A 20,335-nucleotide genomic window follows, 5' to 3' on the forward strand; every position below is an offset into this window, starting at 1 on the left:
AAAAATCTGTGGGTGCAGCTAAGGGGGAAAACCCTAGAGTAGGGGTCCAGTAGTAAGTTCTGTTGCTGAAAACATCAGGGAGGGTCGGCAGAGGCGCGTGCTCCCGAGAATGGAGGCCCAGGCCACAAGTTGCCCAGAGCGGCTGTCTCTGGAAAAGGCAAGCTGCAGATTAGTGACTTGAGTGCACGTGGGGCTCACTGTCTGAACTGTAGAAGGTATAGCTTTAATATAAATTAAAACTTCTGTCAGAGCTTCAAAGTCACAGCCTCAGTGTGCCCGGCGATGGAGGGACTCAGAGCACCCCCACCCCAAGCTCAGACAGGAGGGACCATGAGCTGCTCGGTAGAAGCCTTCGAGTTTGCAAGTGCAGGCCTTGTAAGGGCACCGGGCGGCTTTTGCTCTGAAAAGCTCCAGTGGTTAATCTTTTGAGGACCCAAACATTGGAATGTCCATATTTAAAGTGTGTTTAAATTGAAGGATGCTTGAATTCATTTCATTTCCCTCATGAAAAGAGCCCAATAGAGACAGGTATTTGAGCAAATGTGATGCTTCCGAGATAACCCACCCTCTTTCCTCGGAGCCGTGGGGGCAGTATGAGCCCAACGACCTAGTAAGTCTGTTTTCCTTGTTCCTTTTCCAGGTGGTCACTTCTTTCATCGGAGCTCTTTGTCCCCTCGGAGTCTGGCGTATGAAAGTGAATTCTCCACACTCGAGCCTTCCTTGGACATGTACGATGAGAACAAAACCTGATTTTTTTAAACGGGCCATCTGGGCTCACCTCTTTTGTGATTTGATGTATGATCACCTTTCTTAATGTGTACTCTTCTGTCAGCGTCCGTTTTGGAAGAATGGCAGCACTTTCCAAGCTCAGGTTCAGGCTCGGGGTTAAATTGCAAAGGTGAGGCTCTGAGGACAGCCTTATTGCCCAAGTGACCTGGTGGCACCTAAAACCCGTCCAAAGCTGACGACTGTACATGGGCCCCAACAAGCCTGGTTGTTTGCAGAGAAGAGGAGGCCCAGGGGTTCATGTTGCATCTCAAACTCTCTCTAAATAATCCCAGGCTGTCTGTGTCAGGGCGACATTGGCGTTTTTGATACCTTTGTGCTCCCCACTTAGCGACGCACACTGACACCCTCAGGCATGCTTCTCACCGATGCGGGCACGAGTTGCTGCTACGTGGCCCACTCCATGTTTTCCTGTCTCTCGTTCTACTTCCCGTTAAAGGGCATCTTTCTAAAGTTCCTGCGAGGCCTTGCCTTTTGTCCCTCCCCTGAGACTGACCACCCAACACACCCAGATGGGGCTGCAGGTGCACTGTGCAGGGTAGGCGGTTGTCCACATTGTCACAGAGCGTGATATAAGGTGATGTGTGCTTGTGTGACCACTGACACACTGAAGGACTTTCCCTGAGACCTGTGGACTTATTAGCTCAGCACCACCGAGGCGTGTGGGGACATGGCACCCAGGAGGCCAGCCTGGCAACGATCTCAGGGTGACAGTCAGTGGGCATCAAACTCAGAACGGTTCCTAGCGCTTTCCTGAGCAGATCACACCACCTCCCTGCTGTGAGACACCAGATGAGCACCTGCTTTAGGCTTCGCTGGGCCAGCCCAGCGCCCCCCTGCCAGCCTCAATGTCAGCATGAAGAAGGCACAGGAGCTTACAGAACAAGGTGGCAGCCAGCGCAGGGCACACCCGGGACAACATCAATTTAACATCACAAGAATTGTGTGTCTTAAGAGTAATCCCAGCACGGAACCATGATGAGCAAATTTATGAAACAAATCTGAGCACCCTTTTTGCTCGAGGACACACCCTAGTTCAGCATACGTCTCCTAGTGACCGGAGCTGCAGCGAGGTGTGAATGAATGTGCTCGGGCCCTCCTGTCCTTGTTATGAGAATGGAAACCTCAGTCTCCATCAGTCAAGAGTGCGACCCGCACAAACCATGCAGCCCTGGTGTCCCCACCCCGCTGTTTTCATTGACTCTGTGGGACAGAAGCTTGAAGGGAACCCTTGCCCTTTTCCATGTGCACTGGCTTCTCTTTAACAGCATCTCTGTTCTCGATCTGTGGCCGAGACGCCCAGACATGGCCATGCCCGGGAGAGAACCCCTGCCCCTCCCCGCGACCCGGGCTGGCCACAGCCTGCAGGGCCACCACCTCGGCCTGGCTGTGAGTGCTGGGTTTTTAATCATAAGAAGCCAGAACCGTGCAGATGTTGAAGGTCTTGGCAGCTTTCTGTTTTAGCCTTTAACCAAGGGCTTTTTCTTTTTACAGTCTTTGAACTATAAAAATATTTTTGATAAAAAACAGTTTCAAGAGAGCACTGTTCAGGACACATCTGCCACTGGTGTCGAGGAGATTCAACTCAGCCGCCCGCAGGGCCTCCAGACTCTGCACCTGGGCACTGCTGGGTGCGGCCCCTCCCACAGGGCGGAGGGCAGGTTCTGATCACGTGGTCCCCACCACGCCCGTGCTTTCCTGAACCAGAGCTCACATCCCCGCCTGGCGTTTTTTTCAGACCTGTGCAGACTTACACAAGCAATTGCAGTCAATACCACTCGGGACATTATTGAAAAGAAATGAAATCACTTGAGAAGAAATTTAAAGCCTACTTATTGATATAACATTGGAATTTCTGGTAAATCTAGGGCACACATTCCTTAGAATAACTAAGCAGGCATTTCTTCCAGGGAGTTCACTCAGAATGGCGCCTCGGAGCCCAGCTCAACACCCTTGCCTGGGCAGCGGGGCCGCACTCCTCCTGTTCAGCCACATAACGCCCTGCCTTTGGCAAGAGGGACAGGAACTTCTCCATGAAGGTCATATGCTTGGGGAGCAGCGAGGGGGCACAATTTTTCTCTGCTGGCAGCTGTGCCCAGGCGAGGTCTTCCACCTGGACAGCCCCCCAGCGCCCGCTCTCCGGGCATCGCTGCGTGGGAGCAGCTTGAGGTCCGAGCTGCAGAGTTAACTGGCCAGGCAGACGTGGCCAGGGGTGCGGAGAGGCGCTTTTCCCGCCTTGCATGAGCATCTCCGCAGCTGCCAGTCTCCCAGCCACCGTGGTTATTGCCCAGAAATGCATGATGACTCTGGCAGTTTTGGGGAGTGTGCTGGGAACTGTGTGAGGACTGCTCTGAGCCGGGCTCCACGGGTGTGGAACCAGCAGCAGGGCCACAGGGTGCACATGAACCGGAGTCTGGAGCAGCCAGGAGTTGGGTTGTGAAGCTAAAATGCAAACGCCTACCATTTGGTGATTTTTAACTTCCTAAGGGAACAACTTCCCATATCCCTCCTTTCCCGTCATATCAGGGGAAGAGGAGAGGAGGCTGGCCAGAAAGCAGCCCCGCTGTCAGTGTGAGGAGGGCCAGGACTGGGGCAGCCTATTGGCAGCCATGGTAGTGGGCAGTGTGTCTGTCCAGGGCTGCCTGCCTCAGCCTCCTTGGGGGAATAATACAGTTTCCACCGAGAGGTGGTTAAGAACACCTTGCACAGTCTGTTGATCCCCACTTGTGAAGAAAGGCTCCTTCCCTGCCCCCTACTGGCTGGGCTCAGACACCGTCCACCAGGTGCCTCCCTAGACACCTGCAAGCCGCCCCAGTGCCTGCAGCAGCCCAGCTTCCAAAGCTGTGGTTGCAAAGGGTTTCAACAAAATGAGATTACTAAATTCAACCAGCTGGCTGTTTTCCGTGGGCTTCATGTGTTCTTCTCATGCTTTTGTAACCCCTCATATCCAGTTCTTTCCTTGATCTACATGCTAAACGAGACTGGTTTTAACTGAAGAAAAATCAGGATGTTGCCTTGCCGTCAGCCTCTGTCCTGCAGTATTTCTGCCATAGGAAAGCAAGGCGGCAGTGTCATGTCGGGCCGCCTGGCAAGTGGGTGCTGTTCGCAACAGTCACGAAACAAAAATCAGTTTCCAGGAAGTAGGGTTTAGAAGGGAACAGGCAGAATTACAGGACTGATTTGGTCAGCGACCTTCACCAGGATCTCACTGTGTGCGGGACACAGACACTTGGAGCCGTGGACCCTGTGACTGTTAAGACTGTGGCTGTTACAGGAAACTGGCCCACTCCCGCCTAGCTAGGGTGAGAGACCAGATGAGATGAGGGAGGGCCGTGAAGAGAGGGTTCCCGAGGCACAGGTGGAGGGCACAGTGTGGCCTGGAGCACCTGAGGTGCTAGGAACGCAACCCCTCCAGTGAAGGCACCTAAGGGGGCTTGAGAGGGCAAAGGTATGGGTGTCACCTGCTAGTCAGGGGAGCTTTGCTATGGGGAGGGCCCAAATCTTTGCTGGGAGAGTGAGCAGGGTGGGTGCCTGGGGGCTGCAGCCTGCCTTCAGGGCCAGGCAGAGCAGAAAACTTCACAGTCGGGCCCCTGGCTGGGGTCTGACTGAACGTGGAAAAGGAGGGAGCCACCAGATTGAAGCAGGTGATGGGGTGGGTGTCGGTGGGACCCAGGGAGAGCCCTCGAGGGCACCTAAGGGCTCAGACTGGCAGTGCCTCTAGAGGGGCAGGCAGATGCAGCTCAGGGTCTCCAGCAGCGGTGGGGGGGTGAGGGGGAATGAGCAGGCCACAGCCCCTCTGGGCATCAGAGTTCCTGGGAAGCTGTTCTAAATGTGCCCATCACTGGTCCTGCCAAGGCAGTCTCCGTGTGGTTGCAGTCCCTCAGGTGCCCCACCCCTCCACCCTCTCCCTCTCCCTCTCCCTCTCACATACACAGTACGTACACAGACTCCCCTTCCCCCACACACACACTGGAGTCAGAGCCCCAGAGTGAGAGTGTAGCAGGCCTGGGGCACTCCTACTTTGGATGGTGGTGGAAGCCAGAGCAGGATGATGATTGCCCAGGGACCTGAGAGCCAGACCTGTGGTGAGGCCCTGGGGAGGCTGCTGGTGGGGCTGGATAGTGGAGCTGCTGACAGCAGCAGATGTAGGAAAACCTCAGAGTGTAATCTCCCCATTCAGGAAAGGGGCCACTCTGGGCCAAGGCCAGAGCAGCTGGCCCTCACCTCCCCCAACAAACCATGGGGATCATGCTCAGCATTTGCTCCCAGCCCCACACATGAGTGAGGGTGACCATTACAACACACGCCATTTAAAATCAGCACCTTCCCTGTTAAGGGTAGTTGTTACCAGTGAGGTGCATGTAGTTTTGCCTCTTTTTTTGGCCTCATGAGTAAATTGTTCCAAAGCCCACTGGCCTGATGGTGAGTGCTGAGTATGCGTAATCATGCACCACCCTGGACCCCTGTGGTTGGGCCCCCCAGCAGGACTGGAAAAGCCTTCCGTAGGTAAGAGCAGAGAATGCACTGAAGGACCGGCCTGGCAGTGGTGCCTGTGCTGCGCCTGCGTGGAGTTCTCCATCCCCTGGTATCTCTGCGAGCAGAGTTTCTCCACCTGGTGCTCCAGGTCCCCAGCACACACCCATCTCTCCAAGGCCTGGGTGAAGGGGTGCTGACATGGGGTCAGGAGCCCCCTTGTGGCCATGGACTCCTCCAGGATGTCTGTCAAGTCTGGAGGTTTGCCCTCCTCCTTAAGGGTATCTGTCTTAGGTGATCCCAACAAACTGAGTCTCAGAGAGGAGAGACCAGTGGGTCCCCAGACACAGGGTGAAAGTCACTGGCATCTTCTGGAGCTGCATGCCATGAGCCTCAAGGACCCTGGAGGGGAAGAGGGGCCCTCAGCCTCGGCTGCTAAAAGGACGATATCCATGTATCTGCACCCAAACTTGTGGAGCTCCTAGTCCGTGACCTGGGACTCATCTGGAGTTTCCCCTCTTGTGGCTCACCCTGGTTCATGCCATTTTCTCTTTTATTCACTCTGATGGGGAAGAAGGAAGATACTGTCCAACAAACAAAAACAACCTCATGCAACTTGAGTATTAGGCTTTCAGAGGGATTTCATGATGAAAATGCTCAGGCCTCCATGCCGGGCTCTCTGTTTCTCCTGGGAATCTTCTGAGGGGTACCCTGGAGATCGGGATTGGGAGGGGCCCAGGCCTGTCTGGCAGCCTGGCAAGACTGGCTTTCCCAGAGGCCGCAGGCCTGACAAAGCACTGCCAGTGCCAAGGGCAGGCATGCTGCCTATGCAGGAGCCTGGGGAGCAGCCCGGCTCAGCAGGAGGTGCCTTCCTAAACCACGCACCTCCTCCTGGGAAAAGCCCATGGCCAGAGCATGTCGTGAGCACCCTTATCTTGGCTGCACAGAGCTTTATCCCCGGACGTGGCTCCCAGGGCCCTCAGTCTGCTTTAATGCTGCCTGCGGTGGTCCTCATGGGCATGCCACACATCTGGCGAGCCTGGCAGGCCCTCCTCAGCTCCTGATCCCCGAGGCAGGGATCACCCTCTCTCTCCAGCAACCTCTGCAACTATTGGCAACAGTCAAGAGCTACGGATGACTGTTCTGAGCTATTTATAGATTTTTAACCCAACACACAAAGTAAATTTTAAGTTGCTTTCAGAATTATCCTTCATCCACAGCTAAGTCCATGCATGTCTACACTGTGTGAGGTCAGAGAATGTTTCTAGTGACTGGGAGGTACTAAGCCAAGATATCTGTAAACATGAAAAGTTGGTGCGGGGGGGGGGGGGGCAGGGGGTGGTGAACGGAAGGTCCAGCTGTTTCTTTCCCTCAGCTCATGAAGCTGTTCCCAAATAGAAAGGCCACCTGGCCAGTGACCGCTAGCATGCCGTGTGAACCAGGTTGCCAGGTGTGTGTGCTCCAGGGCCTCAGCTCCTTCCGTGGGCGCCCAGCCTGAGAGGACACAGGCCGTCCCGGAGGGAGGTGCCCTGCACCGGCCTCCGTTGTCTCAGCTAAGAATCAGAAGCAGGGTCTCCTCCCCAGCGGCAGTGGCTCTAGGGAAACGACCAGTGTGATTTCAGAAACAGGAAAGCACTTAAGCTAGGAAGTGCTGTTGGGGACCTGGGGAACACAGTCACCAAATGGGGCAGCCCTGTTCCTGTGCAAGAGAAGGAGTCAGTCCAAACATGAAGCCACAGGTGTCACAACTGTTCTTGACCTGCAGCAGCTTTTGTACTCGTATCAAACATTAAAGTTGCCCCTTTCATACTTGGGTCACTCAAAGGGCGCCTCGCCCTCTGGGTTCCCGCTGACTATGCATAGTATCTCAGTATCTCAGAGGATGGCATGCAGCTGTTTTTCTGACTGCATGTGGACAATTCGGGGTGGGGAGGCTGGGGTATATCTGAATGTGGCAAATGGCTTCACTTCCACCTTGAGTGATGAGAGGGAAACTACACGCTTGAATTTTAATCCACCGTTGGCTAGTTTGTGCCAGAAAGAACACACATCAAAGATCCAAGGTGCAAAATTGATCATTAGCTTAATTTGGGGGCTCACTGTAGGGGAGTTACCTTGTCCAAAACACATACCTGCAATAGACTGTGAGCTGACTTCTTGGCAGTCGGATCTTTTAAGCCCTTTAAAAGGTTCTGGGCAGCACAACCTCTAGGTCCAAATGGTTGATGTAAGTATAATATAGTAGTGAAATTGTATGGTATATATCTATATGCCAGTAGTGTATACCTGTATGTGGGATTTGCTAATATAACCATTTCAATAAAAACCAACTGAAAAGCCCTGGCTGGTGTGGCTCAGTGGATTGAGTGCCAGCCTGTGAACCAAAAGGTTGCTGGTTTGATTCCCAGTCAGGGCACATGCCTGGGTTGCAAGCTAGGTCCCCAGTTGGGGGCATGCTGGAGGCAACCAATTGATGTATCTCTCACACACTGATGTTTCCCTCTCTCCCTCTCTTCCCCTCTCTCTAAAAAGTAAATAAAATCTTTTAAAAAATAAATTTTTAAAAAACTACTGAAAAAGCTGCTTTGCCACACAGAGTACTATTGGTGGCAGCCTGTATGGGTGAGGACTCACAAAAACCCAACCAAAACTGGCTTCAGCTAAAGAGGGAAGCGATGGCTCACAAAAGCGGAAGTGCCAGGGGTCTGTGCCGGGCCATGGCATGGTTTGGCCTCCAACACCAACACCCAGGGGCACTGCTAGCTCTGCTCCCTCCAGGGGAACTTCAGGCTCAGGCTCAGCATGGCAGAAGCCCCATCAGCAGCAGAAGTGACCTGATTCCCCAGGAGGTCACCCAGGCCAGAATGGTATCTCCTTAACCCTGCCTGGCTTGCTGGGAGGCACATGATCATCACCAAACCAGCCACTGTGGTCACAGAGGTAGAATGTGCCAATGGCCAAGGCCAGCATGGGTTCTACTTCTGCCACCCAGGAGTGCACTCAGCTCCACCTGAGCGACAGGAGTTCTAAGGTGTGGTTCCCACAGCAAAGTCAAAATGCCTCTGAGGACGAAGTGGATGCTGGGACGAAGCAGCAGGCGTCCCGTACAGGCAGAGACCAGCTGGAGACAGAAAGGCGCGCACAGGAGGGGGACCACCTCCACCACTTACCGGTATGAACTCGGCAGATCATGTCACCTGTCTGGATTTTGGTTTATCGTCTCTCAAATAGGCACCATAAAATACCTACCTCCTAGAGCTAATGTGTGAGGATGAGATTTAAAATGATGTAAGAAGTCTAGTATCCCAATGCATAGATACCCCTTAAAACTCAACAATTTAAAAAACCCCAATTTAAAATAGACAAAGAGTATGAGTAGACATCTTTCCAAGGAGGAAACACAAATGACCATCAAAGCACATGCAAAGTCATGAGGAAGTTGAAAATCCAGACCATCCGTAGCGTCACTTCACCCCCACTAGGAGGGCTGTAACCACGGATACAGGCAATCACAAACGCTGAGGAGACACAGAGAAACTGCAACCCTTACATGTCACTGGTGCCAGTGTGTGATGATGAGGCCGCTCTAGTCTAGAGAACAGCTTGGCAGTTCCTCAAAAAGGTAAACATGGCTGTACTGCATGCCTAAACAGTTCGAATCCTAGGGACCTGACCGAGAGAATTGAAAACATGTCCACACAAAACTCGTACACAGCCATTTAGACCAGCATTATTCACAATAGCTGACAAGGGGAAACTGACTGTTGAACAGACCAACAAAATGTGGCCCATCCACTCACTGGACTGCCGCCCAGAGGGAAAACGGAATGGAACACCCACCCCTGTTACAGTGGGGTGAGCCTCGAACAGGCCGCTGAAAGAAGCCGGACACAAAGGCCCCTACACACTGTGTGATTGTATTATTTCCATCACATGTCCAGAATGGGCAAATGTAGAGGGAACGAAATAAACTAGTAGCTGCCAGGATCTGAGGGGGCTGGGGAATGAGGGGTCACTACTAGTGGGGAAGGGGTTTCTCTAAAAAATGTTGTGGATGAGACAGTGGTAATGGCCACACAACTTTGTGAGTATGCTGAACTGGGTGCTTTAAAAGGGTGAATTTTATAGAACATGAGTTATATCTTAGAAAAGAAAGAAAAAAATGAAGTAGATTTAACACATCCTAAGTGCTCAATAAATGTTATTTTCCTGCTTATAAAGAGTCATTCTCCAAAGCTGGTCTCCGGGTCAGCAGCGCCAATGTTGTGTCAGGGACTTCAGATGTACAAATGCTGCAGGTGGAGCAAAGCAATCTCTTCTTTAATAAGCATTGCAGGTGACTCTGATGCAGCTCAAGTTCGAGAACCACTGGAACAAAGAAACCAAATAACTCATCTCCTCTCAGGGTGTGAATGAGTACAGGGTCTGGCACAAATAATGCCCCTTTTTATTACAAAGTCATAAGGATGTGATTCTGTAACATAACAATATCACACTCAAGCACACCCTACGACATGTTAGGGGATATGTTCAAATTAAAACTATACATTATTACACCCATATTATCACCCTCCAGCAGGCCTCACTGATGCAGGACCCTGTGCTTCCAAGTTCTTGAGTCACAAGGACATGTTAACAGTTTAAACTTCCCAGGTCTAAAAAAACCAGCCTCTGCATCTTGAAAGTTCATTCAAAGTCTTCAGCAACATTTCAGGAGACTTTTGATCACTCTGGCTGTGGTTTCAACCATGAAATCACCTATTTGTATTGACACCTGCCATACAGGATTCTTGAATGCCGGGGCAGAAACCCAATTCGAAACTCACTTAAGCCTCCAAGGGTGATTCTAAAGAGCCCCTTCCCCTTGCCCTCCTCCCAGGCCCTGGCAGGTTCAGGCCAGCAGGGCGATCCCACGCTGCAGTTGGCACAGGGCATTCTGCATACACGTCTATCGCCCCAGCTGAGTGAGGTACCAGAAGAGTCGGTGTTCAGACCCCTTCTGACCAGCACTGGGAGAGCAGGGGCCGCAACCCAGGGCCGGGTGCTGCCCACCCGCGCCTGTGCAGAAACCTCAGCCTGGCCCCAGGGCCACCCAGCCTTAGTGTCTTGCACTGATTTCTGAGGATACTGCCAGACTGGGGGCTTCCTGACAAGCTGTCCAGGATCCTGCAGGACCTCCTAGTCTTAGGCCCGAGTGTCAAAATTCGGAGAATTATTACAATATAACCCTTTTCCAGCCGCCCTTTGCAATGTTAACACGCTCTGGTCGCACTGCGCAATCAGCCAAAAGTGTACCTCCAAATGCTATTTCTTTACATTGTTACCCCAAACCCAGGACGGATTTTCACAAAACCCCAGGGTCCCTGCTCCTCCGCACAACCAGTTCCTCTGGCCATTCTGGCCAGAGCCTTTCAACCCAGGGCTTCGTCCCTCCAGGACGAAGCTACGGGAGCCAGTGCAAAGTTGGGGGAGGGGGGAAGGGCGTACACCGCGGGGCCAGCAGCTGAGGCGACGTGGCCGGTTTGGGCCGGGTGTGCGTGGGCGGGGCTGGAGCGGGGCGGGGCTGGGGTCGGCGTGGGCGGGGCTGGCGCGGGGCGGGGCCGAAGGCCGGCGTGGATGGGGCCCGCGTCCTGAGGTCCGGCGGCCCGCCAGGGGGCACCGCCTGCTTGGGTCGCCGCGCGCTCCGCCCTCCCGCTCGGCCCGTCGGCGGCGCTTCCGCCTGTCCGGCCCGTCCCGGTGCGAGTGGCCCACGATGTGGCTGGGCCCGGAGGAGGTGCTGGTGGCCAATGCGCTGTGGGTGACAGAACGGGCCAACCCCTTCTTCGTGCTGCAGCGGCGCCGGGGGCACCGCAGAGGCGGAGGCCTCACGGGTGAGAGGCGCGCAGCGGCCGGGTGGGAAGGGCGCGCCGGGTGGCGGGGCCCGGCGACCCGCCGCTACAGGCCTGGCTCCGGCTCAGCGTCGCGGACGCGCACGTCAGCGCGCGCGGCGGGCCAGGGACGCGAGGCCAGGCCTGGCGGTGCCCGGAGGCGGGGGCGGGCGCTGGTACCCCAGGAAGGAGCTGGTGCTGCGCGGGGTCGCGACCGGGCGGGGTGGGAGGGAGGGGCCAGTGCGCCGCCGGAGAAGGCCCATCGGGAGAGACTTGGGCCAGCCTGGGAAGACTGGCATCGACCTCTACCCGCACTTCGTGCCGGTGAGCTTCCTGGTGCTCACCCGAGGTTTTGCAGCTTCCAGGAGTGGGATTTCGCAGCTGAAAGTCAGCGAGACCTCCCAGGCTTTTTCCTCCGCCTCAGAATTCCAAGGGCTTCTGAGGGGACCAAGAGACATCGTGCACCTTTCCTTTTGCCTCCTTCGTTCCCAGCTCACCAAGACCGCAAGATCAAAGGTCCCCCGAGCTGCGGGCTGGCCTTTGCCCCCATCCCTCCAGCTTCTCCTGCCCACCTTTACGGATTCATGGCGCCCTTGCGGCTGCAGACCAAGCCTTTGCCAAATGACCGGTATATGGTGTCCTGGTGAGCTAGCTAGGGTGCCTCTGTGCCCATGTGGGCGTCACTGCTCACTCAGAACGAGGCTGGACAGGCAGTTGTGTATCCTGTAAGATCCATGGCCTATCCACTGGGCCTCACCTGGGCAAGTGTCAGAGGCCCCTCATTCTCCAGTGCCTGTGGAGGCACTGCTAGAGCAGAGCCAGGTCAAGGTCAGGGCCAACCGTGCCTGTGCTCCTCTGGTGACCCGCTGTTGCCGCGCAGGACTGTAGACTCAGTGTTGCCAGATCTTCCCGTTTACCAAGAGAACCTTTTTTGAAATGTCCTGGTTTTAAGCATTAGCAGCTAATACAGTCCTGCCAGGTGCAGAGGCTTCCCACGGGAGATGTCTGCTGCCAGCCTCACCTGGGCCACACCTCCTAATGTGAAAGAGACTCTATCGCTCCCAAGAAAACTACGTTCCCTTCAGTGCCTGGGACTCTCCCAGCAGCGTGAAGAATCGCAGGAGCCAGTGCTGGACCTGCCTCCTGACCAGAGGACTACTCAGTGGAGGTGAAACAGTAGTGGAGAGGCTGACCAGGGGTCACCCTTGGAATCTACCGCAAGTGTGTGTCAGAAATTGAGGTGCCTGTATCGCACCAGTGTGTCATCAAAGTGCTTTGCGTGCCTGTCGTGTGCTCTGCTTCTGCGGATCATCTCAGTGAGTGGGTCCCTCCTTCTCACCCAGAGGAGGCCCTTTCTACCCTGTTCATCTCTGGGCCCTCCCCCCGCCCCCCCCCCGCCCCCCCCGCCCAAGGAAACCGCTTGAACTCCCACTCCAGCTGGGTTCTTTGAGTCCTGCCATGGCCTTCCCCATGCTGTTAGAGGTCACGGCCTCCTGCTCATGTCTCCCTAGGAGAGGAACACTCAGGGATGCGGTCTTAGTCCAGCCATCGTTTATAAACAGCTGCCGAACTGTATCCTCATTGAAGAGTCTGAATGTGAGCCCTGACCAGCGTGGCTCAGTCAATTGGACATCATCCCACAGAGCAGAAGGCCGTGGGTTGGATTCCTGGTCAGGGCACATTCTTGGCTTGTGGGCCTGGTCCCCAGTTAGGGTGTATGAGAGGCAGTTGATCAATGTTTTTCTCACACATTGATGTTTCTTTCCTTCTCTTTTCCCCTGCTCTCCCCTCTCTTTAAAAAATAAATATAACCTTTTTTTTAAAGGGTGTGAGTATGAGCTGGTCCACCCATTATAAAACTTCCAGGTCTTGCCAACAGTATAAGGATGAAAATAAAGTTTCCAAAACCAGAAGAGAAATCCCAGCAGAAATCATGAAAAAAAAGTTTATTTCAAAAACTGATAAAGCTTGAATATGCTACAAGGCATTTTACAACATTTCAATAAAACAAGAAATTATAGACTCTTAATTCAGGTGTATGTTAAGAGTACCTTCTTTTGTAATGGTAATTTTATTAAAAACTGGAAGGGAAAGTGGTTAAATGTATGGATAATATGAAAAGTATTAAAGTTGAGTAATGAAATTCATAGAAATGATTCTGACATCAACAGGGAAATGGTAACAAAGTACTTAGAGATCATAGGGAAAGGAGCACTTCATGAAACGGAAAAAAGAAAATTTTAAATAGGAACAATTGACAGGTTTTTAGATAGCTTGATAATCCAGTAGATGAAGAGGAGTGAGTGTATCCAGGCGGAACTTTCCTGGGGTCTGTTGGGGAAACCGTGAGTTGACCAAGGGTGTGCGAAGGAAGATTGGGAACGCCCTAAAACGCGTCAGTTCAGGGGCCAAAAAAACTGAATCAAGTTTTCCCAAGTTGGATACTTTTAAAAATTGGCACGTCCTTTTCAGTCATGACCTTCGAGGCTGCAAAGAACTTCCTTAAACTTCCGCAATGAAAATAGTCCCGGAGCGAAATGAGGACGGCGGTGTCTCCCTGTTGCGACGGCGAACGGTGCAAGTCGCGGTCTCGTGGGAACTGCCGCATTCTCACGGGGACAGCCACCGAGCGCACCAGGAACGGGGGACCAGGGTGGGGTGGGTGGCTGGGAACACATCAGCCGAGACGTCTGGCAGATACTGAAACGGGCTGTGCAAGTTTGCTGGTGTTTGTGAGATTTCTGGTATTGTTTCTGGCTGTTTTTATTGTAGCTGTTTTGTAGAGGTTTTTACTCTAAAGAAGTATTTGTTTCAAACCTGATTTTGTAGTTTTCTTCAAGAGGGCCTCCCAGGTTGTCTAAGCGTTGGGCTCCTTGGCCCTACGGCTCAAAGCCACGGGGTTTTGCCGGATGGGGAGCAAAGTAAACGATGTGGATATAGGGGGCTGATTGTGCCCCTGCACGTATGTCTGCATCAGGGCAAGCAGCAGCTTCCAGGAGGAAGTAGGACGGGGTCTCTGGTAGGGACCAGACAGGAGGAAGGAGAAGTCACTCGATTGAGGAGGCAGTGGGCCTTAGGGTGTCTCCTTCTTGGGGCCCCACCCTGGCCGGCAGGCTCAGCTGTCAGCGCCACCCTCCCTCACTGCGCACCTCTCTGCCTGCTCCCAGGTCTCCTCGTGGGCACCCTGGATGTGGTCCTGGACTCCAGCGCCCGAGTGGCCCCTTACCGAATCCTGCATCAGACCCAGGACTCACAGGTCTACTGGACAGTGGCATGTGGTAGGTGACCTGGATCTCAGGGGTGCTGGGCAGGGCCTGCCCTGAGAGGGGAAGGGAGGGGGTACAGCTGGCTCCTGGGCCCGGTGCGCCCCCTGGAACCCAGCATTGCCTTTCACTCAGCAGCACAGCCTAGGCTGGTATCCTGCGTGGGGAGGTCGCTCTGCCAGTCACGGGCCGGGCAGTGCCCTGAGTCATTTGTGGCATTTGCAGGAATGCGCACTTGCCGAGCAGCGAAAAATCTGAGTCACCTGACATGGGTTCCCACTTGGGGTGGGACAAGGGTCCTGCCTTCTGGTGTCAGCTCCCGGACACTGTAAACAAGTGTCCTTTCCGTGGTCTAAGTGTCTTGTTCTCACGTTATTTCTGGGTCATGCGCTGTTTAAAATAGCCCCATGTGGAGTGCTGAAGTGCTGAGTGCTGTCCCCAAGGGGAGAAGCTCTGAGACACCCATGAGCGGAGCTCCCTCAGGCCTGTGTGGCTGTGCGCTGGCCAGGAGTCCGATGCCACCGAATTGACCATGTGTAATAAATAAGGTGCTTTAAACAGAAAGACTCGAAAAACAAAGTTATGTGTTGATCAGTTGATGAGAATATGACCAGCTGGGTGCAGTGTTGGTGAAGTTGACATTCCAGGAGACTGTGGGACACAGCTACGGTAAATCACAAGGACCTGCTGAACGGTCCCTGGGGAGTAACGATTTCCAGCCCGTGTGCCCCACAAATGTATAACACGTGCAGCTCCTGCCTATTGAGTCGGGGGCATAGACTTCCTTTCCCTTAGATTGTCAAATACGAAAATGACAACAGCCAACACAACAGTAGCCAACTGGTGTGAATAAATCATATATGTTTTCATATATGTGAAAAATTATATATGTTTTTGTCACATCAGCAAAAAATATGTTTTTGGTGTGTAGCAGCATTTTCTTAATTAGTTTATGTGTGGCGTGAGATGAGAAAGATTGAAGATGACTATCCTAGAAGGACACACAGCCATCTTCATGAGAGTCTGGGAGAAAGTCCCCTTCTAATGAGCACCGGCCGAGGTGGCACAGATGAAGTGCAGTGCTGGCCGGCCCTCTGACAGGGCCGCCCACCAGCTAGGCACTTAGGTGAAACTCCCACCAGCTCCAGAAGGCTGGACTCTGGCTTTCCCTATTTAGAAGATGAGGAAACTGGCCCGGGGGTTGGGTGACTTGCCTGAGGTCACACAGTTCAAACCAAGACCGCCTGCTTGTGTTCCTGCGCCAAAAACTACCCCTGTGGTCTAGAAGGCACAGTGTCGTTGTCCCCCAGGATGATGGTTTTCCTCGGAGGCCAGAGAGAAGATAACAAGAGTGCCCACAGCTGGACACCAGCTGCGGGAGAGGAGGGTCAGGCCGGAAGACGAGGGTGGGCAGCAGCAGCACAGTCCTCCTCACCAGGTGGGCCCTGTCCCGGGCCCCAGGCTAGATGGTCTTCCGTCTTCGTCTTCCCAGACACCTGAATAGAGCTGTCCTCCTCTGCAAAGGAACAAGGCAAGGCTTAAAAGGCAGAGCTGGCCCACGGCCAAACTGGATGGCCAGTTGGAGCCCTGCTCTCCCAGTTCTAGAGCTTGGGGACTGGTTTGCCTACAGGAGAGAGGGTCTCCTGTGGAGTGGGTACTGTCCCAGAGCCAGGCTGGGGGCATTGGTGTATGCCTGGGCGAGGAGGAAACACTGCACTCTCAGTGGACCCTCGAGATTTTGGGGTCCGAGACCTGTCTCAGCTGAGTGCTTGCTCGGGGAGCGCGTGAGGAGGGGCAGTGGCAGAGAGAGCACCTCCTGGTGGGGAGAGAGGGGGCCCCATGCTGCCTGGGGCCCCTTTGGTGGCAGTGGGGCCTGGTGCTAGGGAACTCAGGCCACACACACTGAACTGCTCCCACTCTGCAACCCAGCCTCTGTCTGAGCCCCCTCCCCCACGCTCCTTGCCTCCCGCCCACGTCCTCAAGCTCTCCCAGACTAGCCCTGGTCTTGCTGGCACCTGCAGTGAATCCCAGCTGCTTAGCCCGCCACTGAAGGACTTCTGGGTCATCTGCCTCCATTTCTGCCTCCTGCCTGCAGTTCATACCTGGCTGTCAGCCAGACTGGACGATTGTGGGGCCCAGAGCTCCCAGCCCCACCTGTCCTGGACAGTGTGGGGACAGCATCCCCCATGTCCACCTAGCCTCCCACCACTCTGATGCCAGCCCCTGTAGAAAACCTTCTCAGAACCCCCAGGCCTGTGTGCCCAGCCTTCCTTCTTGCTCTTTGCGACTTGCCATATCCCTGCCCGCACTTCCCCACCGCACGCTGGCTGGCTCTCCTGCTAGACCCACAGCTCCCAGAGGATGAGGGAGGCTGCCGCTGGGCAGCCTGGTCAGGACCATGGTCTAGTCATCCAGCTGTGTGACCTTGGACAACTTACTTAACCTCTCCATGCTTCAGCTTTATGCTATAAAATAAAAATAACGGGACCTGCCTCCAAGATGCTCTAAGAATTCAATAAGATACTCCACAAAAAGTTCTAAAAACATATATAGCACTAATTAGCTTTTATGTTCCTTTTATTCCCAGTGCCAAGCATAGGGCTGGTGTTGTTTGTGTTTACTTTTATCCAATGAACATTGAGTTACTTCTAACTAATAATTCTTTTAAGTGCATATCTGTAGGTATTTAAAGTCTAGGCAGATCTACACACACAGTGCAGACAAGGTGGCCTCGGCTTCCTGCTGCCAGGGGCATGTGTAAAAGGGAATGACGCAATAGAGTTGCATCCTGTGCAGATTTAACTTCCAAATTCCAGTATAGGCCTTGGCAAAAAGACAGAGGGAGAAATCCCCTCCTCTTGGGCTTCATGCACCAGGGAAAGGAGGCCATAATAGAAATGCAAAGAAAAATGGAAAAAAGAATAGTAGTTCCTGGATGGCCCAGGGTGATTTTGCTTCCGGGGAGGGTCCTTCCTTGGAATGGCTGTTAGGAGCTGAGTTGCTGGTGGGAAATGTAAAGAAACCAACAGGCCCACCCGACCAGGAGAGCTGAGCTGTGACTCCTGGCAGGGCAGTGAGGTGGTGCCAGGGCGGGGAGATGGCGGGGACCAATTGGCCAGGGCAGGATGGGATCAAAGCTGAGTTTTCAGCTGGGAAGAGTGTTCCCCGAGGAGGGAAGGATGGGGTGACTGGGCTCAGGTGCCCGGCAACGTGTCTGGTCCACAGCCTTGCTGGACTCGTGGCTGTGCCGAGGCTCCTCTGTGCCACGGATGTGGGCTTCCCTGGGGTCAGGAGATTGACCAGGCCATCCAGGGCCCCTCCTGGGAAGGACAGGGACCACCTCCCAGGCGGGGCAGACACTCAGGCCAGTCAGAAGCCGAAGGTCTCAGTTAGGGGTTCTGGAGGAGGCAAGAGGTGGAGAAGGAAGGAGGAGCCCCGAGGTCAGAGGCCTGGCTGGGGGTGCCTAGCCTGCCCCACCCAGTGGGAGACCCTCATGGGAGCCCTGCAGGAGGCTCCCAAAGTCTCGGGAGGGCTGCATCACTTAGACCAAGAGTGACTTCGTCTCAAAGGCCACGTGAAGCCCTTTTGTCTCGAAGAGCTGTCTTCACAAGTAAGCAGACACGTGGATGTAGAGACTGTTTCTGGGAGGACACGGGAGACTTGCGGGCATTCTTCCTTACATAAGGGGGAAACGGAGCCTTTATTTTCCATGTGATTCTGCAACTCTGCCCGAGTTCTCTTAGTTTTCATTTTTACCAGGACTCTTTGTGGCTTTTGTTACACATATATATGGGAAGTGTCAGGGGGAAAAGAGTGAACAGCCTGAGACTGCAGTCACTTGGGTGCTGCACGCCAGGCCGTCTCTTCTCTGAGTTCACGTCTGAGGCCTGGGGACGGTGCAATCTCCCTCTTCTTTGCCCCCACATCCCCCAGGTTCCGACCACAAAGAAATAACAGCGCACTGGGAATGGCTGGAGAATAACCTACTCCAGACCCTGTCCATCTTTGACAACGAGGAAGACATCACCACCTTCGTCAAGGGCAAGATACATGTAAGGCTCCCCTCCGCTTCTCTGTGGGCACCACGGGGCACGCCTCCTACCCAGTTCACAGCTTCTTGCCTGCGAGGGCCCAGCCACTGGGACCTGACCAGGCCATGAGTCTCCCTTCCCCGCCAAGGGCCCAGCGCAAGTGCACAGCCCCACAGCTGCTGCCAGTAGCTCACCAGGCAGAAGACGAAGCTGGAAGTGATAGGATTAGCTGGAGGCATGTTTCTATTATAAAACTGCCCTTGACCTAGCAGCCCCATTCCTGGGAGCTGACCCTGCAGGGTACTCACGTGGAATGGTGTGTGTGTCGGATGTCCCCGCAGCACTGCAGCACAGAGGCTGGAGTGGTGCCCCCCGGGCCGTGGCTGGGGGAGCCATCACGCTCCCCTCTGCCTTCTCCTTGGTGAAACAAGAGCAACAAGATGAGAGCAGGGCATTTCCTGGGCACTGTCCATGTGAGTCGTGTGCCGAGCACCTGTGTTCAGGGCACTGGGTGGGTCGCAGGTGGGCGCTTTGTGCAGTATTTCACAGCTGTCAGACAAGGATTATGAGAATTGTAGCCACAGGCAAAAACGATGTCGTGGCAGTATTTAGGTTGTTTCTTCTTGAGGGGTAATTAATGTGATAACAAGCGTCTTATGAATATGTGGGTGTTCTCCTTTCTCTAGCCTTGGGGTAGATCCCTGAGAGGGCTCCTCCTGGGTGGGAGTTTCAGGGGCCGAGCTGCTGTGGGCACAACTTCCTAGAGGGGCCAAGGGCAAAGTCCCTCCACTCTTCCCCATACACTTTGGAGCTTGAGGCAGCGCTTGTGTCTCCTCCGCGCCACGGGGAACATGCAGGGAGCAGAGGCAAGCCCGCGCTGTCCTGCTGAGCAGGCTGGCCTCTGACAGTAGTGGCGCCGATGGCAACACGATCACAGGCTGCCCACGGGGCAGGCTTGCACAGCCCACCTGCAGTACAGGTGGGGGGTCTGAAGTGCCTCCTGGATCGGACAGGAGCTGGAAACTAGAAGACGTTGAGAACTGAGTGACAACTGACATCCTGCCACACGGCAGAGGGGGTGGGATGCAGTGGAGCAGTGTGCACACGGGGATAGGAAGGCCCAGATCTCTCACTGCAAGAGAGGAGAGGGTGGAAGGGAGTGAGCCGGGGGTCCAACTCAGGGCCTGAGAACTCCAGAGCAACCGGGAGGTGAGAAAGAAGGAAGCAGCTTAGGGGGCAGCTTCCTTCCCCCTGCCCCCCTGTACTGCAGGGGGCAGCTTCCTGCCCCCCTAAGAGGGCAGAGCTTAGTCCGTAGAGAACCAGGGAACGACCAAGAAGAGCAGCTGACCCCAGAGCACCCACAGGCCTGTGGGAGAGCGGCCCAGGGCAGCAGGGCCTCCTGCAGGCAGCCTTGGGGAAGGAAGGACTTAGAGAAGCTGAGTTTAAAGAAAAAGACATAATGCTATAAATGACTTTAAGCCAATTAATTTAAGAATGTAGACAGGATGGCCACTTTATTAGAATAACGTGTACTGGTTTCCAAGTGCTACCTTAACAAGTCACCACCAGCTTAGTGGCACAAAACAGCTCAACTTCATTACTTTCCGTTCAGGGGGGCAGAGCTCGGAGACCGGCCCCGCGGGCCAGTGCCGGGGCTCCCTCCCTCCGGCAGGCTCTGAGCAGAGGGTCTGTTTCCTCGCCTTTTCCAGTGTTTAAGGCCCACTCGTGTGCCTCGGTTCTTGACCCCCGTCCTTCACCTTGAGTGCCAGCAGGGTGGCGTCTTCAAACCAGTCACTCAGTCCCCCATCTCTTGCCCTCTGTGACCCTGACCCTCTCGCCGCCTTACAGGACCCGTGATGGCAATGGAACCACCCAAATAATCCAGGACAACCTCCCCATCTCAGAACCCGATTCA

General features: G+C 54.3%; 2 protein-coding genes across 5 annotated transcripts in view; both read left to right on the forward strand.

Moving 5' to 3' along the window:
- Positions 1-7,599, forward strand: part of RNF130 (ring finger protein 130) — a 106,267-nt gene extending 98,668 nt beyond the window's left edge. For both annotated transcript variants that reach the window (XM_045828919.1, XM_045828909.1), the window contains one exon: positions 641-7,599. In XM_045828919.1, the coding sequence (XP_045684875.1) occupies positions 641-750 (110 nt within the window). In that variant the 3' untranslated portion in view covers positions 751-7,599. The remainder of the gene's footprint in view (positions 1-640) is intronic.
- Positions 7,600-10,876: 3,277 nt separating this feature from the next.
- Positions 10,877-20,335, forward strand: part of TBC1D9B (TBC1 domain family member 9B) — a 33,163-nt gene continuing 23,704 nt past the window's right edge. For all 3 annotated transcript variants that reach the window (XM_045819245.1, XM_045819255.1, XM_045819263.1), the window contains exons 1-3: positions 10,877-11,129; positions 14,294-14,404; positions 18,323-18,441. In XM_045819245.1, the coding sequence (XP_045675201.1) occupies positions 11,012-11,129; positions 14,294-14,404; positions 18,323-18,441 (348 nt within the window). In that variant the 5' untranslated portion in view covers positions 10,877-11,011. The remainder of the gene's footprint in view (positions 11,130-14,293; positions 14,405-18,322; positions 18,442-20,335) is intronic.

This window comes from Phyllostomus hastatus, unplaced genomic scaffold (assembly GCF_019186645.2).
Source record: "Phyllostomus hastatus isolate PE091 unplaced genomic scaffold, TTU_PhHast_1.1 phas_contig_150, whole genome shotgun sequence".
NCBI classification, from domain to species: domain Eukaryota; kingdom Metazoa; phylum Chordata; class Mammalia; order Chiroptera; family Phyllostomidae; genus Phyllostomus; species Phyllostomus hastatus.